This window comes from Chiroxiphia lanceolata, chromosome 18, assembly GCF_009829145.1.
Source record: "Chiroxiphia lanceolata isolate bChiLan1 chromosome 18, bChiLan1.pri, whole genome shotgun sequence".
In the NCBI taxonomy this organism is placed as follows: Eukaryota; Metazoa; Chordata; class Aves; order Passeriformes; family Pipridae; genus Chiroxiphia; species Chiroxiphia lanceolata.
Genome location: NC_045654.1, coordinates 8,805,705 through 8,832,504, shown reverse-complemented (window position 1 = coordinate 8,832,504; position 26,800 = coordinate 8,805,705). Strand labels below are relative to the sequence as shown.

At 43.8% G+C, this 26,800-nt stretch overlaps 2 protein-coding genes and 1 long non-coding RNA gene across 4 annotated transcripts in view; 2 read left to right on the top strand and 1 right to left on the bottom strand.

The window, feature by feature from the left end:
- Positions 1–997: 997 nt before the first annotated feature.
- Positions 998–21,210, top strand: BCL7A (BAF chromatin remodeling complex subunit BCL7A). Of its 2 annotated transcripts, none has more exons than XM_032705453.1 (6): positions 998–1,242; positions 8,932–9,013; positions 12,174–12,270; positions 13,880–14,047; positions 16,887–17,008; positions 17,865–21,210. In XM_032705453.1, the coding sequence occupies exons 1-6, from the start codon at positions 1,151–1,153 to the stop codon at positions 17,934–17,936; spliced, it is 633 nt and encodes a 210-aa protein (XP_032561344.1). In that variant the 5' UTR covers positions 998–1,150; the 3' UTR covers positions 17,937–21,210. The 2 variants fall into 2 exon arrangements, with proteins under 2 accessions (XP_032561344.1, XP_032561345.1); XM_032705454.1 differs by lacking the exon at positions 998–1,242 and adding an exon at positions 5,311–5,414 and having other exon boundaries at positions 17,865–18,179.
- Positions 21,211–23,400: 2,190 nt separating this feature from the next.
- Positions 23,401–25,647, bottom strand: LOC116795640. The gene is made up of 2 exons (XR_004360117.1): positions 25,477–25,647; positions 23,401–24,279 (listed from the first exon to the last, which is right to left on the bottom strand). It is a non-coding gene; the product is annotated as an uncharacterized LOC116795640 (long non-coding RNA).
- The window catches only part of MLXIP (MLX interacting protein), a 47,210-nt gene continuing 45,613 nt past the window's right edge, over positions 25,204–26,800 (top strand). The window contains exon 1 of the mRNA XM_032705452.1: positions 25,204–25,574. Coding sequence (XP_032561343.1) covers positions 25,204–25,574 — 371 coding nt within the window. The remainder of the gene's footprint in view (positions 25,575–26,800) is intronic.

The following is a 26,800-nucleotide window of genomic DNA, read 5'->3' as shown; positions in this document are numbered from 1 at the left end:
GATCCTCCACTGCTTAAAAGCAGTCTAATTCCACAAAAATTATTGGAATTATTTAAGGCAGCTGAGAAACGTTATAACCACTGGGGGAAAAAAAAAATCAAATGTGCTTCTTATAGGTTTATGTTATTATTATGATTTATTTATCCCATTTAAGGAGGGATGTTTAGCTAACAGAGCACATCGCCCATCCCTGCACTGAGGGTTTGCCACAGCAACTGGCAAAAGGGCGAGATGTGTGTCTGTCACACACGGAGCCCCGGGGCTGCCCTGCACAAAAATAGGTATTATTTCTACGTAAAGTTCTTTGAGCTTTCTAAAAGCCCCTCCAGTTCTGCTTTGCAATAAAATTTAGTTTTGCCCAGGATGCTGTTAGACTGCACTGGTTTATCACAGAATCCATTAGTTTGGAAAAGACCTCTGAGATCGTCGAGTCCAACCTGTGACCGATCGTCACCTTGTCAACCAGACCACATCATCGAGTACCACGTCGAGTCTTGGATTAAACACCTCCAGGGACGGTGATTCCACCACCTCCCTGGGCAGCCCGTCCCAGTATCCAACCACCCTTGATGTGTTGAGGTGACCTGAAATTGGACAAACTTTTAAATTCTGAGACAAGTTACGGCCTGAGCAGGGTGGCGGTGGGGAAGGAGCGTTGCCTTGCGGTCCAAGGGAACATCGTGGAGTTAAAAACGGGCAACGGGAGCTCTGGAAGCGCCGCGCGCGCGGGGCCGGCGGCCGCCTCCGGACTCCCGCCCGCGCGGGCTCCTTTCCGCCGGGGCACCTCCTCCGCCGGTCCCCGCTGGGGACGGCCCTTTGTGGCCGCGGCGTCCCCTCAGCCCCGAGGGCAGCTCGCGATCGGTCCCTCGCATCCCTGACCGCCCTCCCCGCCACCCGCCCTGCCCTCACGGTGGCCACCGCCCCCCCCGCCCCGCTCCTTCGCTGTCGGCGCCGCGCGTGCGCGGTGCGCGGCCCCGCCGGGCGGGCGGGCGGGCGGAGCCGAGCGGAGCCGCCGAGCGCAGCCGCGCCGAGCCCCGCGCAGCGCCGGCATTGTGCGGGCGGGCGCCCCGACACACGCACCGCAGCCGCCGGCCGCGCCGAGCGCCGCGTTCCCCGCCGAGCCCGCCGCCCCCCCCCCTCCCCCAGCAGCATGTCGGGCCGGTCGGTGCGGGCCGAGACCCGGAGCCGGGCGAAGGATGATATCAAGCGGGTGATGGCGGCCATCGAGAAAGTGCGCAAATGGTGAGCGGGCCGCGCCGCGCCGGGACCCCCCGCGCCCGCGTCCCCCCCGCGCCTCCCCGCGCCCCGCGCCGGCCCCGCGCGGGGCCGGGGCTCGGCGGCGGCCGCGGGGGGCGGGGAGCCGGCGGCACCCAGCAGCCATTTCGCTCCTCCGCGAGTCACATGAAGGCGGCGGCGGCGGCGGCGTGTGAGGGCGAGAGGCGGCTCCATTGTGCGGCCGAACCCCCTCCCCGCCGCCCCCCGCCGCCCCCCGTACCCCCGGCCCATCGCACACCCCCGCGGGTCCCGGGCCGGGCGCCACGGCCACGGGCGGGCGGAGAGTCGGGCCCGGCACCTCCCGCCGCCTGCCCCGACAAAGGGCCCGGGGAGCGGGCCCGGGGCTGCCCGCGCCGGGGGGAAAGAGCGCTCCAAGAAGTGTTCTGGGAAGAAAAAAAACCCCACAAAACATGTTAAAAATACCCCCGTAAAGCTCCCGAGAGTTTATTTTCCTTTTTTGTCCCTGCCTGTTTGTTTATTTATTTTACCTCTCAAGTTCCCGAGGTTTGCGCGTAAAAGCGCAGCAAAGCCGAGCGCGATCGTCTCCCACCGGCGCTCCGGGAGAGAGCGCGAAACTGCCCCTGGAACCTCCCTTAAATCGTGTAATGAAAGGTTATACCCCGACGGAATAAGTCCTTTTTGTTAGGCCTTCAGCGTGTTTTGGGCTTTTCCCGCTTTTGTCTCTTTTTTTTTCGGCTTTTGTTAGAAAAACCCTCACGAGGTGTTGAGACAATACAGCGAAGCGGTCGCTGCCGTGTTCTGCACGGTCGGTGCGGGGACCTGGGATGGGATAAAGAGCAGTGCCAGTGTGACTCAAGAGTGAATCTCTCTTCCAGCAAGTTGTGACTGTTCGGTAGTTTTTGTGCGTGTGTACCTTAAAATACTTTCTGTAAACATGCGGAATCCACGGGGAAATCCCTTGGGTTAGTGTTGATCTGCATCACTCAGCTGGTTTGTACCTGGTGAAATCAGGGGACACTTCTATTGCAATCCTCAGCTCACGCTTTGTTTGTGTTAAAAGAAGAGGGGGAAATACAGAATTGAACGTGTTCGTTATTGGGGTGAAATGGATTGTTTAAGCTTTAAATGGCCTTGAGCACGGGAATGGGCCCGTTGGCGTGAGCCAGACAAAGAATCGGGACGTGTATCCAATAACGCCGGGCACGAGATGTGGATTTCAAAGAATCCAGCCATTGTGTGGGGAGCCAGAACAGCCCGGGTGCTTTCAGGAACTCTCTTCTACTCGGGTGGTGTTTTAAGTGCAGTTTGCTGACGGCTGGACCAGCTTTGGAGGGTCAGAACAATGTCCAGCGGTGTGACAGGACTTTTGTTCCAACAGGAGCGTGGTTGGGTGTGTGGGACTGTTTTGTCTGTAGGTATTTCATTCATGAGCACAACACGCTCCCTTTGAATCCTGGTTTGCAGAATTCAGAGGGCAATGCAGACAGCAGCTTGGCCATTCAACAAAATACCTCGTTTATTTATTTTTTCTTGGCAAGGGCTCTCTGCCATCATGTCAGTTGCTATGGCTCTCTCTGTAAAACAGAAATCTTATGGTATAAATAGGTTTTTCTGCAAGTTGACCCTCATGAGAGACAACTTGCTTTAAAGGGTTCCTGTGTGGAATCATGCAATGTTTCTGTTGGTTATTGTCAGAAGTATTGATATGGCTTTTTGCGTGTGCACCCCACAAGTATTTACATAAACCAATTTCCTTATTTTTAAATGAATCATAATTTGAAGGTGAATTCCATGATTCTCCCTCTACACCTGCAGTCAAGTACAGTGGGAAATTAGCAAGAGAGATTCTGTGTTTTGTGGTTTCAGTGCTTTGAGAAGACTTGGCTTGTTAAATTGAACTTTCCACACTGGCAATTCCTGCATCTTCAGAAGAGCCACATCGGCAATTTCCAAGTGTGCAGTTTCATTTGCATAATAGAAGCAATTTGTTGCCATCCACAGCTCTTCTGTGGAAATGCAGCCACTGAAAATTAAAATACCTTGCACCCAGCGTTTCCTAGGACAGAGTTTTGTGAGACTTGCGTGCTCGGAGTGCTGCGTGCCGGGGACGAGCAGGGAGGCAGGTGGGGCTGTGAACTCATCCGAGCAGACAGGGCCTTTATCCAGAGCTTTATCCACCTGGGAAGGTGTGCAGCACCTTGCTGTGTGGTATTACTGAATCCCTGTGCTGCCACGTCTGTGAACGTGCCTGCTGGGAAGCAGCTTCCACCAGGACAGACTTCGTTCCTTAGGAAATTAGTGTTCTTGGACAGCAAGCCCTTGGATGCAGGTCCCTTCTTTTCATATCCATCTGCAGCACGTGGCACTTCTGGTTATTAGTGGAACTTAGTAGTAAACAGTGAAGTTGTTACGTTTTTATCTTGAGATTACTGTAACCTTATCTCCTTTGTTTAAACCACTCTCATGAATGAGCATCTGTTTGGGAAAACACAGAGCACGTGGCTTGGGGAATTTGTGGTTACGTTGTATTCGTGTGGCAGAAAAGTTAAATTTCCACTGTAAGAGAATAGTTTGGGTTTTTTTAACAGTACTTGCAATTTTTCTTCAAGTCTGTCTTCAAAATCCTGCGATTAATTTGTCTCACTGAATTGTGAAAGGTACAGGGTTGGTTTTTGTCTTAAAGGTTGATGAGTACTTGTAAATTCTAAGTGGGCTCTTAAGATGAGAGGGGCAAAAACTATTGTGCCCTCAGCCAGAAATAGAAAAATACTGGAAACACTCTTGGGTTTTATCCAAGTGGGATTTATTAAATGCAGGAAAATACAGACATTTACTGAAAGACAAGTAACGGGCAGGAGGCATAAGTGGTAGGATGTCTTGGGAGGCAGTGAAATAATTTTCATGGGTATGTAGCACTGCTGGACTTTTGGACAACTGTGCAGACATGTGAGGATTGAGGTCTGGAATACCTGGTGGGAATGAGGAAAGCTCACTGCCTTGTCTTTGAATTCTTTGCAGAATCCTTTGACCTTTCTCTGACCCATCAAAGCCCTAACCTGGGGGTAGTGGTAGCACCTTAGGAAGAAGAGGTGAACCTGGACAACTGATGAAAGAAAGTACTTGGAGAAAGTTGAGGAGAAAAGTTCCCACTGGCTGTGTTACCTGGTGCCAATGGTTGGGATTGCTGCCTGTGGCTAATTAGAATTTCTGGGCAATGCTGCTGTAGCTTTTCTGTTCACTGTCTCCATTCAGACTCGCTAAAATGTTTTTGTGTGGTGTGTAATGCTCAGAGATTGAGCTTCTGCAGGTTTTGCTGCTCATGCTTCCTTAAAATAGGCTTTTGCTCTGAAAAGGAGTTATGACATAGAACTTGTTAACATGATGTCTTTGGAAAAAAGCTGTTTGCTACTCGTGGATCACCACCCTGCTTCAGCCTGGCTGTGTTGGCTCTTTTGGGTTTCCTGCTAAGATTTTAGTTCAAGTAGTGGCAGTTGAAGTAAGAATACCCAGTGTATGTGCAGGAATGTACTGAAGTTTTGTAGTGGCCCAAACACCCTGTTACGATGCTTGAATTATGATACTTTTTTTTCTGTCTTTGATTATTTCTCTCTGAGCCAGGATGTGCTCTCTGACTTTAGTGGAAGCTGAGGTTAAAGGTAGAGTTTTGGCATGTGTAAATGATTCTCTCCACTGCTAGAAAGGTGCTCCTGGCCACGTGGAACCAAGCAGGGCTTGCTTTAAAACGTGCTGGCCTGTGTAAGGTACAGGGGCTCTCAAAATGTGCCGTGTTTAGGGAAACTCAGAGGGAAGGTGTCTGTAACCACCTGTCCTTGTCCAGTCATGCTGCATGGCTTTTTGTTGTGTTTGCAGCCTGGTCAGTATAAACACCACGTGTGTCTGGGGCTCCTTCCCCTTAGTCCCTAGACAGACATCCCCACAGCAGTGGGTGTGCTCGGGAAGGCAAGCCTGCGCCTCAGAAAGTCAGTTGTTGTGCATCTCACAGCACTTTTTGTGTATAATAATGGCATTTTCTTTCCCATTCCCCTCTCTCCTTTGCTTGATCCCACAGGGAGGTCATAATTCTGTGATTTTCACCAAACTCTGTTGCAATGCAAGTGAGTGTGATGTGATAAATTCAGCATTATGACGTCACTTCGTGATCATCAGCAGAAGATGGGGTATGTGGGAGCAAATCCGTGTGTAAACGCAGATCACTGTGATGGATGAGAGCCACAGGAAAAGGCCAAACAAGTGGGAAAGCCTTTTCTTGAGTGATATATTGGCAGCAAAGGCTTTCTGTGTCTGTGCCATCAAATGTTTCTGGCACTCAGTGCTGCTGCAGAAGCTGCCTTGACACTTTCTGTATAAGTGTAACGTACACTGTTGTCTTTGCTCACCCGTATATTACTTTTATACGTGGAATCTGATACTCATCTGTGGAGCTCTAGTGTTATTAAACAAAATATAAATATATTTAAGAGTCTTGGGCTCTTTAGAGTGGGGAATTGAGTATATAATGATGTAAGTTCTGGGATATTAGTATGCCTCAGGCATAAGCACTGAAGAAGTGTTGATACTAGTGCTTACCCTATGTACCCTTGGCTGTCCTTTAAATGCTGTGCAGATACAGTTCAGAATTTAAAAATGCTTTAACGCTATTTCAGATAGATGTAAGGGTTTGTTTCTGTTGCATTGGTTAGTTTCTGAATTTACTATGACTAAAATATTGAAGATACTTTTCGGTGTGGAAAATTAAAAGAAAAAAGTATTTTTGTGGATATTTAAAGTTTTGCCACTTTCTGTTGTTACTCCTGATTCATTCATGGAGGAACAGGAGAGGTATTAAAACAGGCAAAATTATTATTTTTTTGTAAAGCTGCGGGGTTTATCAGCTAGACGTGGACAAGTAAAATTGATCATTGCCACATTTTTAGCCTGATAAACTGTCAGGTTGATGGATTTCCATTAGGCACCTTTTCCAGTCCACTAGTCAATATAGGGACCAACCTCTATGGAATAACAGAGGGTAGTGTGATAACGTATTTTGCCTAGTGATCACTTACCAAAGGTGGAATAGGTGATGGGGTGGAATTCTGCTCAGGATCTCGGGATGAGTGGGTGCAACAGACAGGAAAATGGGGAGAAACTACTTCAGGTCTCACAAGAGGCTGGGCACAGGAGCTCAGGAATTCCTCATTCCCACTCCAGTGCTGGGTCAGGGAGGGTATTTTGTGGGTTTTGCAGCATTTCCCAAACTTCCTGCCATGGGGCAGCATCAGTAAATTGTCAGTTCTCAGGGAATGAGAAGGAAAGTCCCTGAGCAGCAGGTTGGGATGGTGTCTATGCATGAAAGATTAAAAAGAGTGGTCAGAGTAGAACTGGGTTTGGGATGTTTGTTTGCTTGTTTGGATTTTGGGTTTTGTTGTGAAATGCAAAGGCAGTAAGTATTACACATAATATTCTTAGCTTAATTTGCAATAAACATCTTTAATCTTGAAGTTATTTTACCCTGTTGATCTCAAGTGTCTCAAAGTCATTGCGTTTCTCTGTTAACAAATTTGTGTTTGTGCTGCAAATGATTTTATTACATTTTAGAAGAGGTTGTCTTCTTTTTTTTCCTACTGATACTTTCATGGTGTTAAACCTTCAATACTGTAAATGCTCACACGTGTAAAATATTTGCATCATAGCAGCGTGATGTGGGGTTTTCTTTTCAGCCGTGAGTGTTTGCAGGACTGGGATGTTGGTGTACTTCCATCACAAAATATCCTTCTTCCCATTGTTGTCTGAATTACTGTGTATTGAATTCAGTTAAAAAAATCCCTGTAGCTGAGGGTTATCAAAACTTAAAGTGGTACTTAAGAAGCTCAAAAGAATTAAAATGTCAGGGCTAACTTTAATACTAGAAGGAAAAAGTTACTAATATAGGTTTCCTCCTGTGTTCTACAGTCTGTCCAGTGAAGATGCTGTGTGAGGCTGCTTTGAGATGCTAACAGGTATCTTGAACTTTTGGTTTTCCAGTGCAGCATCTCTAAGTAATATTTTGCTGTAGGAAAAGACTAAAATCTTGATTTTTTAAAAGCATTTATTCACCTCTCCCCACACCCAAAACAAAACCCCAGCTGGTTTTATTTCCATAATTTCAAAGGTTTTCCTAAGTAGAGATAAACCTAGTTTGTCTTGTATCCTTAAAAAAACCCCAAATTATGTCATGATCATCACTTCACAATTAAGTATGTTCTCATTATTGACATGCCCTCATCTCCACTGTCATTTTTATCGCATGTAGAGCTCCAAATTAGAGTGAAATTGGAGTTTGACATACTTTAGCCACCTAGTGTACCCAAATGGTTGTATCCCAACACAATGAGGGGAAATTGTACTCCAGGAAGAGCAGTGGGAAAGAAATAAATCTCAAATAGTTTTGGACTTAAGTTCAAATCTCCTTATAGACAGATCCAAAATGTATCAAATAGTCATATATAGTTTAGGGGGTTTTTTTAGTTAAACAGGAAAATGTCTCTTCTAAAGGGAAAATAAAAGATTGGCTTTAGTAGCTAAAACAAGTAGGAGGATGTTTGTGGCTGCTTTTGATTCTGGAGGTCCTTTCTAAAAATGAAGCTATCGCACATTTGGAGTCACACCCAGCTTCTCCCATCCTGCAAAAAACATTTTTAAATCTTTTTAACCTATAACTGGATCCCAAATCTATTATTTAAATGTGGGTTTTGGGAAAAAATAATGCTTCAGATCTCATGCCAAATTAATTTCAGATGTTCCTGAATATTTAATGGAATCGCTCTTTGTTGTTAACTTCTCATCGATCCATTTGCAGAGCTGCTTTACAAACCCAGGAACCAGCAGTGGGAATCTGTGACCTGAAAACTGATCACAGGCACGGGATGAAATTTCTCTGGCATTGTGGACCTTCTTTTAATATCCTGATGGAGAGAGCTCAGGGAATTCATCCCTCACCCAGGCGCTGAGCATCCCTTCGCTCTCCGCTGTGCCCCCCTGAGGTGGTGCCGCCCTCCAGCCACATTTCCTTCACAATTTGTCACTGTCACCATTCACGGCTGGCAGGGCCTGCACAGTGCTCCAGGTTATGCTTTTCCCTCTCTGGTAGCCTCAGCCTTGCTTTTCCAGAGAGCTGGGCTCTCCAGAGTCTGGATTCTGCATCACAGCACACGTTGCTTCCAAAGAGGCTGTTGGTCCTACGGCTGGAATTGCAGAGCTGTCAGGGGTGTGGAGTGAATGTTAAATTTCTGCCCCAAAATAAACCTCAGATGGTCAAAATGCATCTAGATTTCTAATGCCATTAAACAACTTCATGACAATCAAAACACACTGGTCTGTCTAAACCCTCTTCTGCTCTCTAGAAACTGAAGTGAAAATTGTAGGCATTAAATCTGCATTTTCAATTGCTGTTCTTCTTAACTGTACCTTTAATCCAGATCTTATTACTGCTACTGCAGTTACTCACCCAGTCAGGTAACAGCCCTGAGAAATCTGGAGGGTAGCAGTGCTCTAACAACTTTGTGAAATGAAAAGAACAATTTGCACAATGCAGTGCTAAAGACGATGTAATAGAGATCATCCTACTTAATAGCCTGTTTAAATCCTTGACAACTTACAATAGGAGATCACTGTCTTCTGAATTCCAAGTTTAACTTCTCCTGCATTGTAATTTTCTAGGGAGAAGAAGTGGGTGACAGTTGGCGACACATCCCTAAGGATTTACAAATGGGTCCCAGTAACAGAGCCCAAGGTCGATGATGTAAGTATATCCTGCAGTCTCTGCTTTTTGCTTGTGTTTAGGGAAAATCCAAAGAAATATTCTTGGTCTTCTCAGAGCCCTAAGCGAAGGCTGGTGTGGGTCTTGCACGCTCCAGGGAGATGTTGATCTCTACGGAAAGTGATGTTGATGGGTCAGTGGGTGAGTCTTCCTGGAGTCAGCTGGGATCAGTTCTCAGATAACTGTGAAATATTCAGCTTGAAATTGATTTTTTAAACCTTTCTCTAATATAACACCTGGGAAGTGGGGAGGGAAAGCTCAGACATTGACCATTTTCCCTCCTTCTACTTGATGTTTCAGAGGAAAGTAGCTGGTTTGGAACCGGGCAGAGTGTTCTCTGTTTTGCTCAGAAATAGGTGCAAAACACTGATGTGAGGGCAGGAAAACCCTGTGGAACTGAGATGGCTTGTATTAAGATGTCCAGCCCAAGTAATACAGCACAAACACTTCTATTGCAATGTGTGTTTTCTCTTCATAAATGTTCTGTGTATGCATCATGTTTGTGTTCTTAGTGTGCACTGTTCATGTGGCATAAAAATTGCTGTAAAAATCAGAGTGGGTGGGACTTACAAATTGATTTTCAAAACACTGCCTTTTTTAAAGTTGAAATATTGTAATAGAAAACTAATCCATGATATCATAGTAAAGTAATGATACAACAGAATATATATGCTAAGTTTGGTACTCCTTCCTTGGGCTTCACATGCTTTTACTTTGTTTCTTTCTGTGCCTTTGGTTCTCCCACATATATCAGTGACTGTCAAAGTTGTGGGAAACCTCTTGGGTTCTTCCAGTGCTTGAGCAGCATCTCTGTGAAGTAACTCTTTAGGAACTGGGAAACCTTCTTTACAGAAATCTCTTCGGTGTTTCTAGTTGTCAAATGTTAGGTCTTGATTTTTTTATTTATAATACATGGGGGGGGGGAAGTGTGCTATCTATGTGAGTGAGAGTGCAAGATTTAGGATATTTAGGTTCATGGCTTCTGAAAATCATTTTCCTGCAGTGAAGGTGTTCCTGCAGGATGGGTGCTGTGGGACTTGGAAATAGAATTTCTGAGTGAGCTTCTGGATGAATTTTCAAGGTCACTGGTACCTGAAGTCAGATTCCCCATTATGAAGAATGGGTTTATATAATGGTCTCTGTGCAGAGTTTAATTGTGTTTTCTGAGCCATCATCTGTAGGTTGAGGCTCCAGATTTGCTGAAATTGGGACACTTGTTCAAGACCAGTTACTTTGGTGTCCTACAGTCGCACTCTTTTCATGCTGCAGTTGTTGCAGCATTGATGTCACAAGGTTTCTGCCTTCTTGCTCTGGAAGTTCTCACAAATAAAACAAGTGCATGTATTTTACAAATAAATACCAAGCAGGGGTAATTTTGACTATTTAATTTTGTTGTGGACATTCCTTTATATCCAATTTCATCCACTGTGAAGGAGCAGACAGTGTATTTGCTTTTCACTAGAGTAGGAAGATGGGACCTTTCCTGTTTCAAATGGAAGTTGTCTTTGATTTTAGTGAACAGAGATTAGATTTCTTCCCCCCTCATGTGCTGTTCCTAAGACACTTTGACATTTCTCTGAACTACAATTAGCTGGGCTCTTTTCCTCCTATTGGGTCTGGAAGGCTGTTCTAGAGCCTCAACACTTTGATGGTTAAACCTTTGTAAAGCACTTCGCAGCTTAAATTGCTCGCTGTCATTTTCAATATTTCTTTTGTGGCAAAAGTGTCTTTATTGCCTTTAAAAAAAATTACAAAACCAAACCTGAGAGAGATTATGACCTCTCTGAACTTTCATTTTGCAAAGGTAAAGAAGTCCATGTGCTCTCACCTCTGTTTCATATATTAGGGAGTAAAATCTGGCTTCTGTGAAGAAAAAATACAGTTTAGAAATAACCTAAATAATACGTTTAAAATAAAGACAAAAGTCTTTCCCAGATATCACTTGTTGAATTTCTTCTGCGGTCTTAGACAATATTTGATTGTGTTTTAGTTCCTTCCCCTGTTGGAAGATGCTCTCTGTCCAAAAGGATGGGTTGAGAGTGTTCTTCCTGGAGTCAGGCTTCCCATTGTGTCCTCAGCAGGCAGCAGGATCCTCCAAAAGCAGTGCAGCTGCTCTTTCTCCTGGGAGACTGATTACGTCACCTCCTAATTGGAAATGCTGCATCCCTCGGCAGGCGCAGAGTTCCCACGTGATGGATCCACGGGCTCTTCCTTTGTTTTAGTGCTTGTGGTCTGTGCTGGGGTCAGTCCTGAGCAGGTTGGGACCCGGTGCCCACGTGGGGCTGTCGTGCTTGTGCTCTTTGTTTTAGGCCAGTCTGATTTTTCTTAATCCATCTTTTAGTTAGAATGAAGAAACAGCATGGGTTGTAGGGAAGGAGGAGGTCTCTGCAGTGTTGGTCTTTGAGAAGGAGGTAAAAAGCTGTCTCTTGAGCATAAAATTCATGATCTTTGTCATTCCTGTGGTGCACAGTGCCTTGGTGTGCTCTTGAAGCTTCCTGATAGGAAAGGAACAATGTACTGGGTTAGATAGTGGTGTGTTCATACACATAAACCACACAGAGCAGAGCTGGGAGCTCAGAAATAGGGTGTTTTGGTGGATCTCAGCCCTGCCTCTGATCAGCAATATTATTCCCTGTTCCTGGTGTAGCAGAGATTCCTTTGACCTTGCTTCTGTAGCTCTTAGGGCTGAGTACAGAGTTGGCAGCAGCACCTGCCAAGTTCTGAGTCTGTTGCAGCAAACCCTTTAATCACTGTGCCTCAGATTCCTGTGTGGAGAACCAGGAGGGTTTCTGAGAACTTCTGTGCTTTTTACAGAAATGGTGCAGTTTGAAGATGAAGAACAGAATCACAAAATTGTTCAGGTTGGAAAAGAGCTTTAAGATCATGTTTAGTGCTGTTGTTAGACTTTCCCATAAATCCTAGTGTTCTGTGTCAAGAAGAATGCAAATGGGAAAACAGCCCTGCAGTTATTGGGACTAATGCATTATTGATAATGGCAGTTATTATCACACTGGCTTTATTTCTCACTTGAAATTAAGAGGTGCTTATGGAAGTAATGAGTGATGAGGGTTTTATACTGCAACACGGATTTCTCTTCGTGGTGGTGGTATCTCATTTGTGTGTGATGCCTTTTGTTTTTCAGAAAAATAAGAATAAGAAAAAAGGCAAAGATGAAAAATGTGGCTCTGAAGTGACCACCCCAGAGAACAGCTCCTCCCCAGGGATGATGGACATGCACGGTGAGTGGGAGAAGGGCAGCCCCAATTCCCCTCCTGCTCTGCTCTGCAGGTATAAACCAACAACATCAGATCCAGCCTTGCTCCTATATATGGGCAGTGTGATGGAGTCAAAGTGAAAACAGCATCAGATGCTTATTTGGTACCTTGGACTTCTCTTCTGTGGATGTACTAACAGTTGTTTAAACAACATTTTTATTTGGGCTCTGAGTGTGTGTGGGGAAATTGTTAGTGAAGCAAAACAGAAAATTAGAAATATCTACTTTTCAAAATACTGCCCTGAGGTGAAATAGAAACTCTGTCAAGTTTGCTGCTTGAAGAACCAAAAAATCCCCAAAGCCTCAGTGGTACCTCCTACAATTAGTGCAGGTTTTGTACTTATTAACTCTGTAACTGATTAAGGTCAAAAGAATTCTGCAAGAGCCAAGAAGGCAAGCTGTGGTTCTGTGTTGTCTTCCTTCTCCTTCAACCTGATGAAATTAAGTGCTTAAGGAAATATTTTTTGGCTTGCCAGTCAGGCACTATTAGGTCAACTTTATTTTATTTTATTTTTTAAAGTGTGACTGTTGAGTGTTAACCTGGTGTTTATTATAGAGGAGTTTGCACAGCTCAGCTCTGTTTCAAGTTTTTACCTTCTGGCTGTTTGGATAACAATTATGGCTGAGAAAGCAGCACTATTTGAGCTGATAAGAGGGGATCACTCTTTAGTGGGTTGTAAATTTTTCATTTCAGTTTTATTTGCATTTCTATTGCCTCCTGGTTGGTTTTTGCAGTGTTCACAGCAAGTATGGTCTTGCAATTAAAGGATTGAGCAGGATTTTCACAGATCTGCATTAATTTTTCACCCGTTTCAAACTTCTTGGCTTTTTGCCTTGGTCAGATAATTTAATTTTTTTAAGTCTTGTTGCTCCCATCCACAAGGTGAATATACTACTTGCCTTTTTATCATATATAATTTATGTTTTTAAACCAGACTGTACAATTCCATGATAAACTTAATCTGATCTCTGACTACAGAGACAATATCTGTGCTGCAGAAACTTACTGTGATCCAAGTCTTTGAGGGCTTGAGAATTCCCTGGACAATTATCACTTAGAAACTATTGATACTGGGACTGGATGTTACATTTTATCTTGACGGCGTTTTTTTGAGGGGTTTTGGGCTGGGTTTTTTTTGACCTTCAGGACACATTTCAAAAAACATCTGCTCATGTGAACAGTGGAGTGATGGGTATTTGTAAATCTGAAGCGTGAACACTTGATTAGCCCTTAGTGAGACTGTCACTTCAGTTGAGCTGGTTTATTCATACTGCAAAATTCTGGGTTCTCTTGGATGAGGGCTCAGTAAAACGCTCTTGGTTTTGATGTATAAAATTAGTTTGAACCTGGTTTTTGAAGTTTTCTGATTTTTAGTAACTGCTAGAAAACTCCTTAGGCTGGTGTGGAAAAAAGTTAGATGTAGTGTTAGTCTGAATGCTTGGACTTGATCCCTAATGAGCTAAATTATATCATGTATTACCAGGGAATAACACAGGAAAAATATGGAGGAATTAAGGTTTGCTTTGTGTCTTGTCACATTAAACTTCCTTGCTTTTCACTCTTTTGTTAACAGATGACAATAGCAACCAGAGTTCAATAGCTGATGCTTCTCCAATAAAACAAGAAAACAGTAGTAATTCAAGTCCAGCACCAGAGCAGAACTTGGCAACACAAGCAGACGGCACTGAAGTCAAGTCTGACGAAACTCAGGCAGAGGCAAAGGAGCAACCTGGCTCAGAAGGTAAGCTGGGAAGGCCACCTTCAAAGCCAAACAAAAAAATGTTATCCTTTAGTGTGTCATTTATTTGCTTATCCACTTTGAGAACTGAAAAAAATAACATTTTAAAAGAGGTGGTTGCTGAATTCTCAGCATTTATGTGAAAATGGGCCACAATGTCTCTGACTTCCTGATGATCCTTCATACAACTGGAAAGGTCACATTGACATTCAGGGTCTTTTCAGAGAGAAACAAAATACTTGGTTTATTGTTGTCATAATCTCAGCCTTGAAAGAAGAAATAATTTATAAATGAAAGAATTCTTCATCTTTGAAATGGCAGCTACCATGTAATCACACAAACCCTGGAGGGTATTACTTTGTGTGGGTCTGTGAGTGTTTGTTATCTAGTAAGAAAGTGAAATAGAGGTGAGATAATTTGAAATTATTTTTTAAAATTGTCTAAACTATAATGTAAGCTTTCTTTTTTCTTAACCCTGCTAATTAGTTATTCAGAAGTGAGCTCTGAATTCTGTCCTAATTTTCTAAAAGCATTACAAGATTGTACTGCTGTTGTGCACAGATTAAAAATACATGTGGGTTAAGAGATTGTTCTGAACCTCACTCTTTAAATGGTATTTTAGGTAATTAAAAAGTGCTCTGTGTTTATATTCATGGAAAGATAACTTCCTTCGTCCTATTATAACAGATAAAAGATGTCCTTAACACCATTCTAATGATTTGGTTGCAGAATTCTTCCCATAGCAAAGCAATTAAATGATGCCCTCCTGATTTAGTTCTTCACTCAGTATATCCAATGACCAGTTTAAATTTAGAGCCTTTATCTCGGTAACGCCGGTGGTGAAGTAGGTTAAATATTGTCATTGTTAACTGGGGTTAAAATTCAACAACAGAACTGTCACCAAATTGAAATAAATCAGAGCACCATTTCCTTCAAAGAAAATCTCAGCTTGCATATTTGGCCACGTTAAATGGTAAGGGTTTACTCCCAGGAGTAACACTGTCTGAACCTGGTGATGTGAAGTCATTACAAAGCTCCCCTGGCTAAATTTAGGTTCAGGGAAAATCACACCCAGTCCTCTGGATTAGCTCCAGAGTCAGTTACTGTAAAAGGAAAGGGAGATATAATGGTAAAAGATACCTGTTGTTAATGTGGGGTTTTTTCTATTGGTTATGTGCTGTGTTATACAGTTTAGTAAACGTTTATCTACCAAAGGGATCAATCAGAGCCCTGGAATTGTGACATTATTCAGCTGGACAGGGTTAAGGACCTTGCACCTCATCTCACATTGCTCCACTGAAATCAGGGAGGTTCTTTTAAGCCAGAGGAGAGTTTGGGTGGGCAGAAATACCTAAGGAGGACTTCTTAAACCAAACAGGTGCACTGAAAACGGTTTGCTGTGTGAACAAGTCACCTCAGGCATTGGGACTTGGCTGTTTAAAATACAGGTCCCCTTGCCCAAAGGTCAGCAGCAGCCCGAGTGTATTGTCAGGAGCACCTGGAAGAGAACAGCTCCTCAGCTCAGTGTCTGCTGAGACAGGCACTGCAAAAATTCAAATTGAAATTCCTTTTGACCCTTGGGACTTGTTTCTCTATCAGCATGGAGATGCTTTTCTGGTGAGACATGGACAGGAAGAGGATTCTGACCGAGTTTGCTGAGTGTGATCTTTGAGATGCTCATCATGGGCATCGCTTGAACTCAGAAATGCTTGTGATGCTTTTTATACAGTGCGTCACAAAAATATCCATTACTCACTGGTTATGTCATCTTTGTTAACCAAAGATGTCCAGAATTGTTTTGATCTTGTATTGCTCTTCATCTGGAATAAATTCAAGTTTCTTGGGTCAGGGATCTATTCATAAAACTTCACACACACTTCTGAGAATTTAAGTCAAAGAGGATTTTTAAATGAAGGAAAGAATGGAGTCCTTAAACTGTTCCTGAAGTGGATACTGGAGGAACTATAACTGACCTTTTACAATCAGAGGGGTTTGAGTAGTGAAGTTTTTTGTTTGGTTTGAGTTTTTTTGTTGATTCTCTGCTTCTGGACACACTTTGTTAAACTTCCAGGGATCTTTAACCTGTGAAGACATTTAAAGTGCCCCTGGCCTCTCTTGAGTGAATGGATGCTTTAGCCTTGAGTATTCTGTAAGTCGTGTTTTGAGAGAGAGAAGGGTTTAAAAAACCAACTAAACAAAACCAAAAAAAAACAAACCAAAACAAAACCCAACAACAAAAAAATCCCAATGAAAATTGAAAACAGGAACAGGCTGGGAGACTTCTCCACAGCTGTGCACCAAAATTAAAAATTCTACAACCTTAATGGTTAAGCTAGTTAGCTGAATTTCTAAATTCTATCTTAAAGTAGTATCAAGCAAAAAAGTGGATTTTAAATATATGGCTGAATTTTGATCCAGGTAATTTTATTCTCTCCCTAGCCACACGGTTTTAGACCTTTTTGTTATCACAGTTCAGCCCTTTCTGTAGCAGCCTTTTCCTTCTGCTTTGGAGGAAGTTTGTTTGCAGTCAGTTTGTGTTGAGGCTTGTTTGCTGCTGGCCCTGACATGGCTGGGTGAGGGTGTGTGGGAGCCTGGCTCCCTCTAGGGTCTGATCCCAGGGTTCTGCTGCCGGCACTGGGAAGGGGAAGCTCTGCCAGCAGCCACGTTGTGATCCTGCACTTGGAGCTTAATTCCTGATATTCACACAGTTGTGTATGTTATCATTAACCATTACACGTGGGTGAAATGCATGTGCTTGGGATGCTGCTGATGGGAAGACATCCTAAAAGCTCCTGCTGAATGCTTTCATTTGTTTGCTTAAAATTGTTTCTTGAAATTTCAGATACCTCTGATGAACAGAATTCACAGTCTTCAATGGAAAATTCCATGAATAGTTCAGAGAAAGCAGAAATTCAGTCCTCTGGAGAAAATGATATAATTACAGAGGCATCTAAAAACTCTCAGGTAACTTAAAGTGCAGAAGCCCAGTTACTTGGATTTTGGAAAAAAGTACTTTTACTAAAAAAAAAAAAAAAATGTAAGGAGGCTAGTTGTATATTTAGAATAATTTCCAAAGGTGACTGGCTACTTGAATTTCACATAATTGGAACAGTCAGACCAGATTGGTCTGTTTGACTTTTTGGTTATTAAAAACCAGTCTGTGTTTTGTCATGGAATAAAATTTTACATTAACAAATTGCTTGGACCAAACCTACTGAACAGGCCCCTTTGAGGACCATTTAGAGGTAAAATGCCTTCTGCAGAGGTAAATGCATAGGCAGTTAGGAAAGTTAATTTTTATCGATTCAGTGGATGAGATGTTTGGATATTTATTCGCTGATACACTGAAAAATTCTGGGTAGGTGGGAGGAAGAAATTATCCTTTCAGGACAACTCCAGATCCTCAGGGAGCACTGCTCCATCCATTGGTTTTCCTGTGGGTCAGTGGTTTGTTCCAGTGCACACCTGGCACTTCCCCAACCTGTTCTGTCCTATGGAGGTTGCTCTGGCTACAGCAGGAGAAAATCCCCGTGTGCTTGGGGCAGGGGTGACCCTGCTGTTCCTTGGAATGTTCACTGTGGTTTTTAGCCCGGAACTAAAATTTTGCCCTTTGTAGACGACAACAAGTGTAAAGATGTCGAGGTAAGAAGTAAGTAGAGGAGTGATTTCAGGAAGCAGATGCACTTGGGAATGTTGTTCTGGCATCCAGGGATGCTTTGGCTGTCACACGTGACATTTTCGTGCTGTTTGTTTGATGTTTACGGTGCCTCAACTTCAGTGCAATGATAACGTGGCTGTTTTTCTTTTCCCCCTCATTAAGGACTCTGAAGGAGTGCCACCTTCTAAAAAGATGAAAGTAGAGGCTTCCCAACAAAATGTTGAAGAGATTTAGACTATAGATTTTTCTGGTCAGATTTTATGTAAGGTACATCAGTGGGCTTAATTATAGAACAACCTTACTTAAGCATCTTCTCTTGGATGAGGACAGAACTCCTAACTTTTCAAGTTACCAAGCAAAAATCCAAGAAAGCCTAACAAAGGTTTAACTTCTCAGACACTGAAAACTTTTTCCTGTGAAACAAACATTGAGAACTTTTAAGTTACTGTCTCTGAAATGGTTGGAGTAAACAACTCAGGAGGGGTCTACGCACTGTTTCTAAAGTCAAAATTACAATTATGTTGCTGCTGTATTTTTTTTTCATTTCTCTATTTAACATTGTAAGATATTTAAGGATGGTACAGGTCAGGTATTAGCTTTCATGTGAAGTTCATTGTTCTGGCGTGATGTCTGCTTTTGTTTTGTGCCTTGTGTTCTGAAAACAGTGCTAACTTTTAAAAGTTGTTTTGCAACTGTCTCCTTTGCAAAGTGGCCTATGTTTGTATAATGCCATGTAGTAAGGCTTTTTTTTTTCTTTTTTTTTTCTTTTTTTCTTTTTCTTTTTGTTGTTTGTTTGGGGTTTTTGTTTCGTTTTTAAGTTTTAAATCCCTGGTGCTTAAATTTTTAAACAACTATAGATCAGGAAGCCATTTTCACTCTTGGAGTCCAAGGAGAAAAAGGAGCTTGATGTTTTATTTTAGCAGCTGTAGTGGAGATCTTTTATTGAATGCATGGCATTCGCAACTGTAAATTTGGTCTTCTAAATACTTAACTTCATCAGAAGTTAACAGGATCTGTTTACCATTTATAGTCCAGATCTGAATATATACTATAACACAGGCACTTAAAATACTTACGTATTAGGTCCAGATCTCTGTACTGGGTACAACTTTACAGAAAAGTTCCACTATGTACATAAATAGGATCAAAGGGATTGATGCACAGTCAGTTTATTTTCAATTGGTCTTTTTTGATATCATGTTTTCACTGAACTGGATTTCATTGTACTGTTTCATTATGAGATGTTTACTTCTGTGTTCCAGGAAAATACTGTATTGGGGGTTTCCTTTTCTCTTTCAGCAAGTCTTGTAAATAAGCCTTGTTGTCTCCACAGTCCCCACATCAGTTAGAAATGTTCCTTCTCTCCCAACTAAAGTGTGCTTATGCTAAACTTGATGGAAAGGCACGAGGTAGGTGCAACTCCCTTCAAATTCGTGGCGAGCAGAACCATCTGCATCAGGTCACAAGGGTCTGGTCTTCCAGTGGGCTTTGTACTTCCAGGGAATAAACCCCCGGTGTCGGTGGAACCGCTCGTTTGCCACTTCCATGCACACACACACATCCATCCATATGTACATACTGCTGGATCAGGCCCTGACTCTGTCCTCACTTGGTGTGGGAGATGGAACTTGTAATTTAGACTATGATCTCACAGCTCTGGAAATGGTTGCGTGTAGTTTGTAAGCTGAAAACTGTAAATACTTTTTTAGGTGAAAAGGAGAAATTGCTTCCAGTTGATACATTTTCATGATTAGCTCTTCATGAAGCTTATTTAGGTTGGGATTCTCCAATAGTGAAAATGGCTTGCACTTAGACTACTGCATTACATTTGCAATTACCACTTTATTAGGAAAAGCAACGAGGAATTGGGGGGAGGGAACAGAGGGAGGGAGGAGTGGGGAGCCAATACTGACCTTCCATAAGATGCTTGTAGGACTGAACTCCACGTAACCTATGACACTCAGTTTCAGAACTTTTCCTTTATGTTGAAATAAAACTTTTTTGGATTTTAACTGAATAAAATCGGATTGCAAATCATTCATGAAAACAGCGTGCTCCCTAATAAGCTTTTGGGATTTCTGGTCTGATCATGAAGTCCGTTAACATCCTGAAAATAAGGAAATGAGGAGCCAAAAACTGAATTTGCACAATATATGCAATGAAACGGTAGAATTCTCTCTTGAATTGTGTGTATGCCTAAAATGTGGATAACTGGTCCATGATGATTGATTTGTATGTATATTACATTCAGATTTAAGTGATATTTTGTGAGAAGTTCTATTGATATATTAAATGGGCAAATCTAGAAAGATTCAAACTTTTAAAATATTTTTGATTTACTAACTTTTTGTTGTTTTTAATGCTAAAACAAAACAAATCTGATGCCACCTTTGACAACTAGTCGTGTTTACTAATCCCTCTCTTCAGGTGCATCGCAGCAAGTTTTTAATTTTCATTTTGTAGACGTTTCCAAGGGAGTAAATAGACTTTTCATTTAGGAACTAATTCCTGTACTTTAGGAAGAAATAAAATATATAAATAGCACTAAAAATACCTCAAATTTTTCATTAGATAGAAGCATTTATTGGCATTATTGACATCAACAGGTTTAATTATAAACTTCCTTTTCTCTCCTGTGGCTTCTGCTCAGAACTGTTCATTGTTCTGTGGCTTACAAGACAAGGCATCATAACCATCTTCCCTAGAGGCTTTATTTCTGAGGTAGGAATCCTTTATTTACAGCTTACAGAGAATACATTCAGATCTTTTATTTTAACCAGAAATTCTAGTGACAACAGACAACTGAACAAGCAGATAGATTTGGGTTCCTTAGACCTGTTATTGTCAGTCTCTAAGGGAAGAGACTTTGACATTATCTGGTATGAAGAAATCCAAAATAGTGTATAAGACTGTTATTAGTCTTTTTTTGAAGTGCCTGATAACATTTATGGGCCAACGGATGTGATTAAACACATTTTAATGCCAGAAAGTACAGATGGGACCAAACCAGAATATGGAATTCAAATCCACCTGAGGTTTGAAACGAGATCTAAATCCAGCTGGTTTTGGCTTGGACCTATCTCTACCCGAAACTTGTTTTATGAACTCACTGTAAAAGGGTTTATTGAAAGCATTGAGAGGTGGAGCAGGAGGAGAGATGTAATTTTCTTCAAGATGACTGAAAGTTCTCATACAGCTGATGTTTTAGAAATAGTGCAAATATCAAGAAGTGCTTCCTTGCTACAATGCTGAATGTTGGAGCTTCAGTTACAGATAAATAAATAAAAAACTAAAAAAGAAAAAAAAAAAAAAGGAAAAAAAAAAAGAAACTAGAAGCAAGCAAGTAACTTAGCTGAGTTTGTGGAACACGTGGGAAGGCCTTCCGGATAAGCGATTTACTCAGCCAAACATTTTATAGCAGAACTATTCCTTGGAATTTTTATGCTTGGGAAAGTAGTTGTTAAAACATTCCAAAAAGTGCTGGCACTTACAAAACAACAAAAAAAAATAAATCAACAAGGCAGTATAAAATATCGGTTTTGGGTGGCTATCTTCATACATAAACATTGTCATGTTTTGGAATGTTCTTTATATCTAAGGGCCTGTTAGAAGGTGTAAAGAATTTTGTTTTCTTCAATACCTAATCGTTTTCCATCTTATGATTTGTGTGTGTGTGTGTTGTACAGCAGTATAATTTTTCACTTATTTATTCCATCGGTAGTTATGGTTTGTACAATGTACAATGGTTTCATTTCAAAAAAAATAAAATAAAAAATCACAACACGAATGCTGTGTGAATAATTTTTATCAAGAAACTTAACCTCAGTTTGTTTTGTTGGGGTTTTTTGTTGGTTTTTTTTTTTTTTTTAATTTACAATAAATTTCTGTTTTTATAAATGGCATTTTTAAATGTTCATTTGTGGTGCTGTCTTGTTTGGTAATGTGTAAAATGATTCACCTTTGAGCAGTCCAAAGGTGTCTTGACAGTGTGGTGGGGCAGGCAGCGGTTGTAAGAACAACAAACAGAATAGATACGGCCCATGTAATTACAGCAACCTGCAGAATAATGTGGTAATTTAAGGTAATTTAAGTACCAAATTCCTCATTTGGTACTCAGGTTATGCATTGCAGTAACTTAAATTGGAGGGAGGAGGGAGGGCAGAGTGTGGAAATGTGCTTCAGTTTGGAAACAAGCTCGAGTCCGATGCTTGCAAGGGTAAAACTCCTGAGGAGTTTTGGAAAGATTCTTTACATTCAAGGTGGATATAAAGTGTCCAGCTTATTTTTAGTGTTCTATGTGCTCTGTCCCAAAGTGGCCTGTGGTTCCACAGGCAGCTGGACTGCCCTGCTGGCTCACTGCTCCCAGAGGGGTGAGCCCAGCCTGCCTGCTCCCAGTTGGGTTTGTTCCCTGCCTCGCATTTGCTGGGGTGCTCATAACATCCCCATTAACCCCTACAGTTCACTAATCTGGGAAGGAAACTGCAATGTAGTTGGTTTTTTTCCTCCTCCAGATCAGTGAATTGAACTAACAGACATATAAAGGAGTTACATACAGGGTGGAACTGGAGAGAGAGAATACAGGTTGCAGCAAGGATGTAACTCAAGATGGGTCCCAGAAGGAAAGGCCTCTGAACAGGTAAGGCTTGTGCCAGGGAAGGGCTAAGGAGCAGCAGGAGCCTGGAGCAGGGCACACACAGGTTGTCCCTGTGGTTTTCCTGGGAGCAGGACGGCCAGTGGAGGCGGTGGCAGGGCTGGACTCGCAGAGCCTGCCCAGAGCCTGCAGCCAGCCCTGTCTGAGGCTGGGAGGAAGCTTCCCTGAGCTCTTTCCCTCATCAGTATGGGAATGCTTATCTCCCTGTCTGTAGATTTAGGAGGATAATCTCTCACCACTAAGTAGTGTGGAGTGCACTGTGGGTATGTCTTTGAACAGCTTGAATGTCTCTGCTCACTGTGTATTGCAGTGCAGTGCTAAGTCCTCCTCCTGTGCTAAAAGCTTTGTTCAAGGAATTGATGTTCCTTGATCAAGGAACATCATCATAAGACAGAGGCCTGTGTTTCACCTCTCACTGGGGATTGATGAAAAGAAACAGTAAGAAAAAACATACTCCAAAGATGCTGCTGGGGCCTCTTAGCATTTCTTTGTGCTTCCTGGAATTCCTTACTGTGGAGGAGGAGTGGAGAACAGGCAGGCTTGACCTGGTACTGATCAGCTAAATGCTGATCTTAAGGCAAACCAAGAGGTCTGTTTCCAGAATAACTGGATTTATTTTAAGGGATGCCCCTATCCTTGCACCTGACTAGAGGAGAAAACCTTGAACTTTATCAAATGTTAATTGTACCTTATGGTTGCTGCCTTTGCTTTAAGTGATGGTTGGTACTGCTACTCTTCCTAGAAAACTGCATTGTTACCTAAATTTATTTTGACAAGTTATCCCTCTTTTTCTATGGGATGAAGCCTGTGTGGCTTGCTTAGAATTAAGTGAGGTAAATGTATAGGCTGTTGTCATGGAAGTGTTATACAGTGTTGTTACTGAAGTGTCATGATTTTTTTAGTTCAGGTTTAGTTCTTGAACTACATGGAAGACTTAAAATAGGTATTGTAAAACTGTGAATGTTGTTTTGAAATGTTTGATTTTTTTTTTTTTGTACTTAAAATATTCTCAGTCAGAATGCTTTGCTGGGAGATAGCATTTTTTTCCTATTTTTTTAAGCGAATGTTAATATAAGGTAACAAGAACCAGCTTTGAAGCTAAATATGAATTTGAGTTGTATGTGATGCTAAGTTGGTTTTGGTTTTTAAAGATCTCTAAGAGAGCCCTCACATGATGTGGCCATGCCTTCCTGCTGCTTTCATGTGTGGGGGAGTGTTTGACCTACCACTCCTCCCCTAAACACAGTGATCAGCCTTGATTCATGCTAATGGGGAATGCTGGATCATTGCATGGGCGTAATTGGGATACTGCAGGAATGCTCTTCTTTGCATGCCCAAGACTTGCTCTCAATCTCTTGAGTTTCCCTTGATCTTATTTCTGGTTTTACGAAGCAGAGAACGTAGCACGTGGCAATTTAATGTTTGGAGGTTTTTCCCCTCCTGAGCATGGCTGTGTAGACAAGCCTGTTTTTTCATTTTAAGTATGAGGTCCTAGAACTGAAATAATATTCACAATTTAGTATCAGTGCTTTGGAGTATGGCATGTAGGATAGCTCTCCTGGTGATGGAGGTTTGCTCTACAGGGGACACTCAAGGCCTCTTCTCTTGACTTTGTGTACACAGGTATGAGGTTTGTAGGTATGTAGGATGCTGCTCTCTCCCCTCACCAGCCCTACTGCTGTGCTTTCATGTTGACCTACAGGATCCATTGTTTCCTGTATGCTTTTAAGAAGGATGAAATCTGATCTTTCCTTCCCCTGGAACAACTGTGGTTCCTTCACAGGTGCCACCGAGCAGGTACCGTGGGGTGTGAGCCATGAGCCTGGCAGAAGAAGCTCCATGTCCTGCCCTCTCTCTGACTCCAGCAGTGCTTGCTGCAGGTCTCCAGCTTCTTCTCCAGGTGCCCTGGCTTCTTGCAGATGGCTTCTGAAAAATAATAAGCAATTTAGTGTATTAAAGATAGTTTAAATTAGGTACTTTAGCACAATTGCTATTTCGTCAACATTCTTCAGCCAGTTCTAGGCTATTCTCTACATTTCCATGTTCCTCACAGTCCCTTAAGTTTAGGAATGTTTTACAGAATCACAGAGTTGTTAGGGATGGAAGGGACCTCTGGAGATCATCCAGTCTAACCCCCCTGCCAAGGAAGGGTCACCTGAAGCAAGTGACACAGGGACGTGTCCAGGTGGGTTTGGAATGTCTCCAGAGAGGGAGACTCCACACCCTCCCTGGGCAGCTGTTCCAGGGCTGTTCCACCTCTATAGAAAGGAGTTCTTCCTCATGTTGAGGTGAAACTTCTTGTGTTTGTGTTTATGGGGATTTTTTTAAACCCCTTGACCTGCTGGATGAAGTGCCCTGCTGGCTCATTTATACCAGTTATGCTCAGCAGGAGCGGGGTTAGGGTCAGGGTTGAATTAATTAGGGCTTAATTAAACCAAGCATTAACTGCCATCTCCCAGCAAGGCGTTCTGACTGCGGCTATCCTAAGCACAAAAAAAATTTAAAACATTTCAAAACAGCAACAGCAGCGGGGACAGCGCAGCAGCACCAATACCTTCTGCTTTTTTTGGTGATCCCAGTGGAACCTCGGGGGGGTGGGGGGTCCCTTGTGGGCTTCGGGGTGGGTGACAATGACCGGGGTGGGTGAGGATGAGCCGAGTGGCTGAACTGACCCGGGTGGGCCGGGTCGCCTCAGGCGGGGCCGGTGCCGCGGGGGCGACGGGGTCTGAGGGGAAGGGCGGCGGCGGGGCCGCTCCGTCTCCTTTAAGCGCGGCGGGGGCCGGGCCGGGGCGGAGCGGGGCGGTGGCGGCGCAGAGCGGGCGGCGGGCTCGGCCGGGCGGCAGCGGGGCCATGGCCGCCGACGTGTTCATGCGGCCGGCGCGGCTCCTCGGGGCGGCGGGGCCGCTGTCCCCCCGCACCGAGCCCGACGAGGACTCGTCGGACACGGACGACGGCGGGGCCTCGCCGGGCGGGGGGCGGCGGTGCGGGCCGCGCCGGGGGCAGCCCCCGGGCCCGCAGATCATCCACTCGGGGCACTTCATGGTCTCGTCGCCGCACAGCGAACACCCGCCCAAGAAGGGCTACGACTTCGACACGGTCAACGAGCAGACCTGCCAGACCTACCAGTTCGGGGCGGCCCGCGGCGGCGGCGGCGCCGGCGGCCGCCTCAGCATCGACGCGTCCCTCACGAAGCTGTTCGAGTGCATGTCCCTGGCCTACAGGTACCGCCCGGAGGGGGGCACGGCCGCGGGAAAGCCCCGGCGGGGCCGGGCGGGGGCACCGCGCCGGGGGCCCGAGGCCGCCGTGAGGGGCGGGGACGCGGCCCGGGCGTCACCCCTCGTTGGGGACCCCCCGAGCGGACCCGAGCCGAGCCACGCGCGGGGGGTCGGGGCCGCTTTTGTGTTCAGTGAACTTGGGGGTCCCCGCGGGTTCTTTCCTTAGGCCTGAGGCCCGTGGATTAGAGGGGGGCGGGGGGGCTGTCACTGCGTCCCCCCGGGATGAGGGATCAGGGATGGGGGGTGAGGGGTCCCGGCTCCTGGTGCCGCTGGGAACCCTCAGCATCCTACGGCCGGGTTGGGAGCGAGTGGGAGCCTCTGGTGCTGAACAGTCCCTGGAGAAACCCTTAAGGGGCAGAGTGAACCCTCGTGCCCCGCTCCATGTGAAACCCGGCCAATTTTCCTTTTTTCCCCCTCCCCAAATTTTATTTTTATAACAAATTCAAGCCAACGGGCTCTGTCGCTGTTTCCTTTGTTCCTGTGGTGGTTGCAGCTGGCAGCAGCACTTCCTGGATTTATCTTCACCTTTTGCTCTGACTTCAGTTGTGCTTTTCATCTCTTCTATAAGGCGTTATATTCACATTTATCCCCTTTGTCTGTCATCCAAAATGGAGGCAGAGCTGTGGAATAGAAGTGTTTTGGAAAGATGTGTGTCTGCTGAAGCCTTTTGTTCCGTGTGATATAGCAGAAATTGGATCCAATCTGATGTTCTCTGCTGAGCGTATTTTGGAAGTTGATTAAAAGGGATGATGGAAAATGCCTCTGAGCATATTAACAGAAATATTTATTTCCATTTATAGGAACCATGTTAGCTTACTTAAAAAAAATTAACTTTTGCCCGCTCCAAATTCCTCTTTTTAAGTATTGCTCAATGAAGGGGAAACAATAAATCTATCCGTTCTATACAGCACTGAGAAGGTGTAATGTAAGTAATCTTCAAATTTTTCTAATATTTGCTGAGCACAGTATTAGTTATTGGCAGGAGAGCAAACCTCGGATAAGGTGTGTACAACAGTGGGCATAAATACTTTGCACTTCCAAAAGGAATAAAAATGTAAACCTTAATGGAAAATTAACCAGTCTGCCTCTATTGTACAAACTGGGAGGAACATGCAGAGGAACCACAAGTATTACAAGGGCCATAAAAAGACTGCTCATGTGCAGCTGCTCAT

Excerpts from the sequence above, each read along its gene's own strand:
- BCL7A (XM_032705453.1), top strand. The coding sequence starts at position 1,151 with ATGTCGGGCCGGTCGGTGCGGGCCGAGACCCGGAGCCGGGCGAAGGAT. Across the intron at positions 12,271-13,879 it reads AGGGATGATGGACATGCACG|ATGACAATAGCAACCAGAGT; the intron begins GTGAGTGGGAGA and ends TTTTGTTAACAG. Across the intron at positions 17,009-17,864 it reads AGGCATCTAAAAACTCTCAG|GACTCTGAAGGAGTGCCACC; the intron begins GTAACTTAAAGT and ends CCCCTCATTAAG.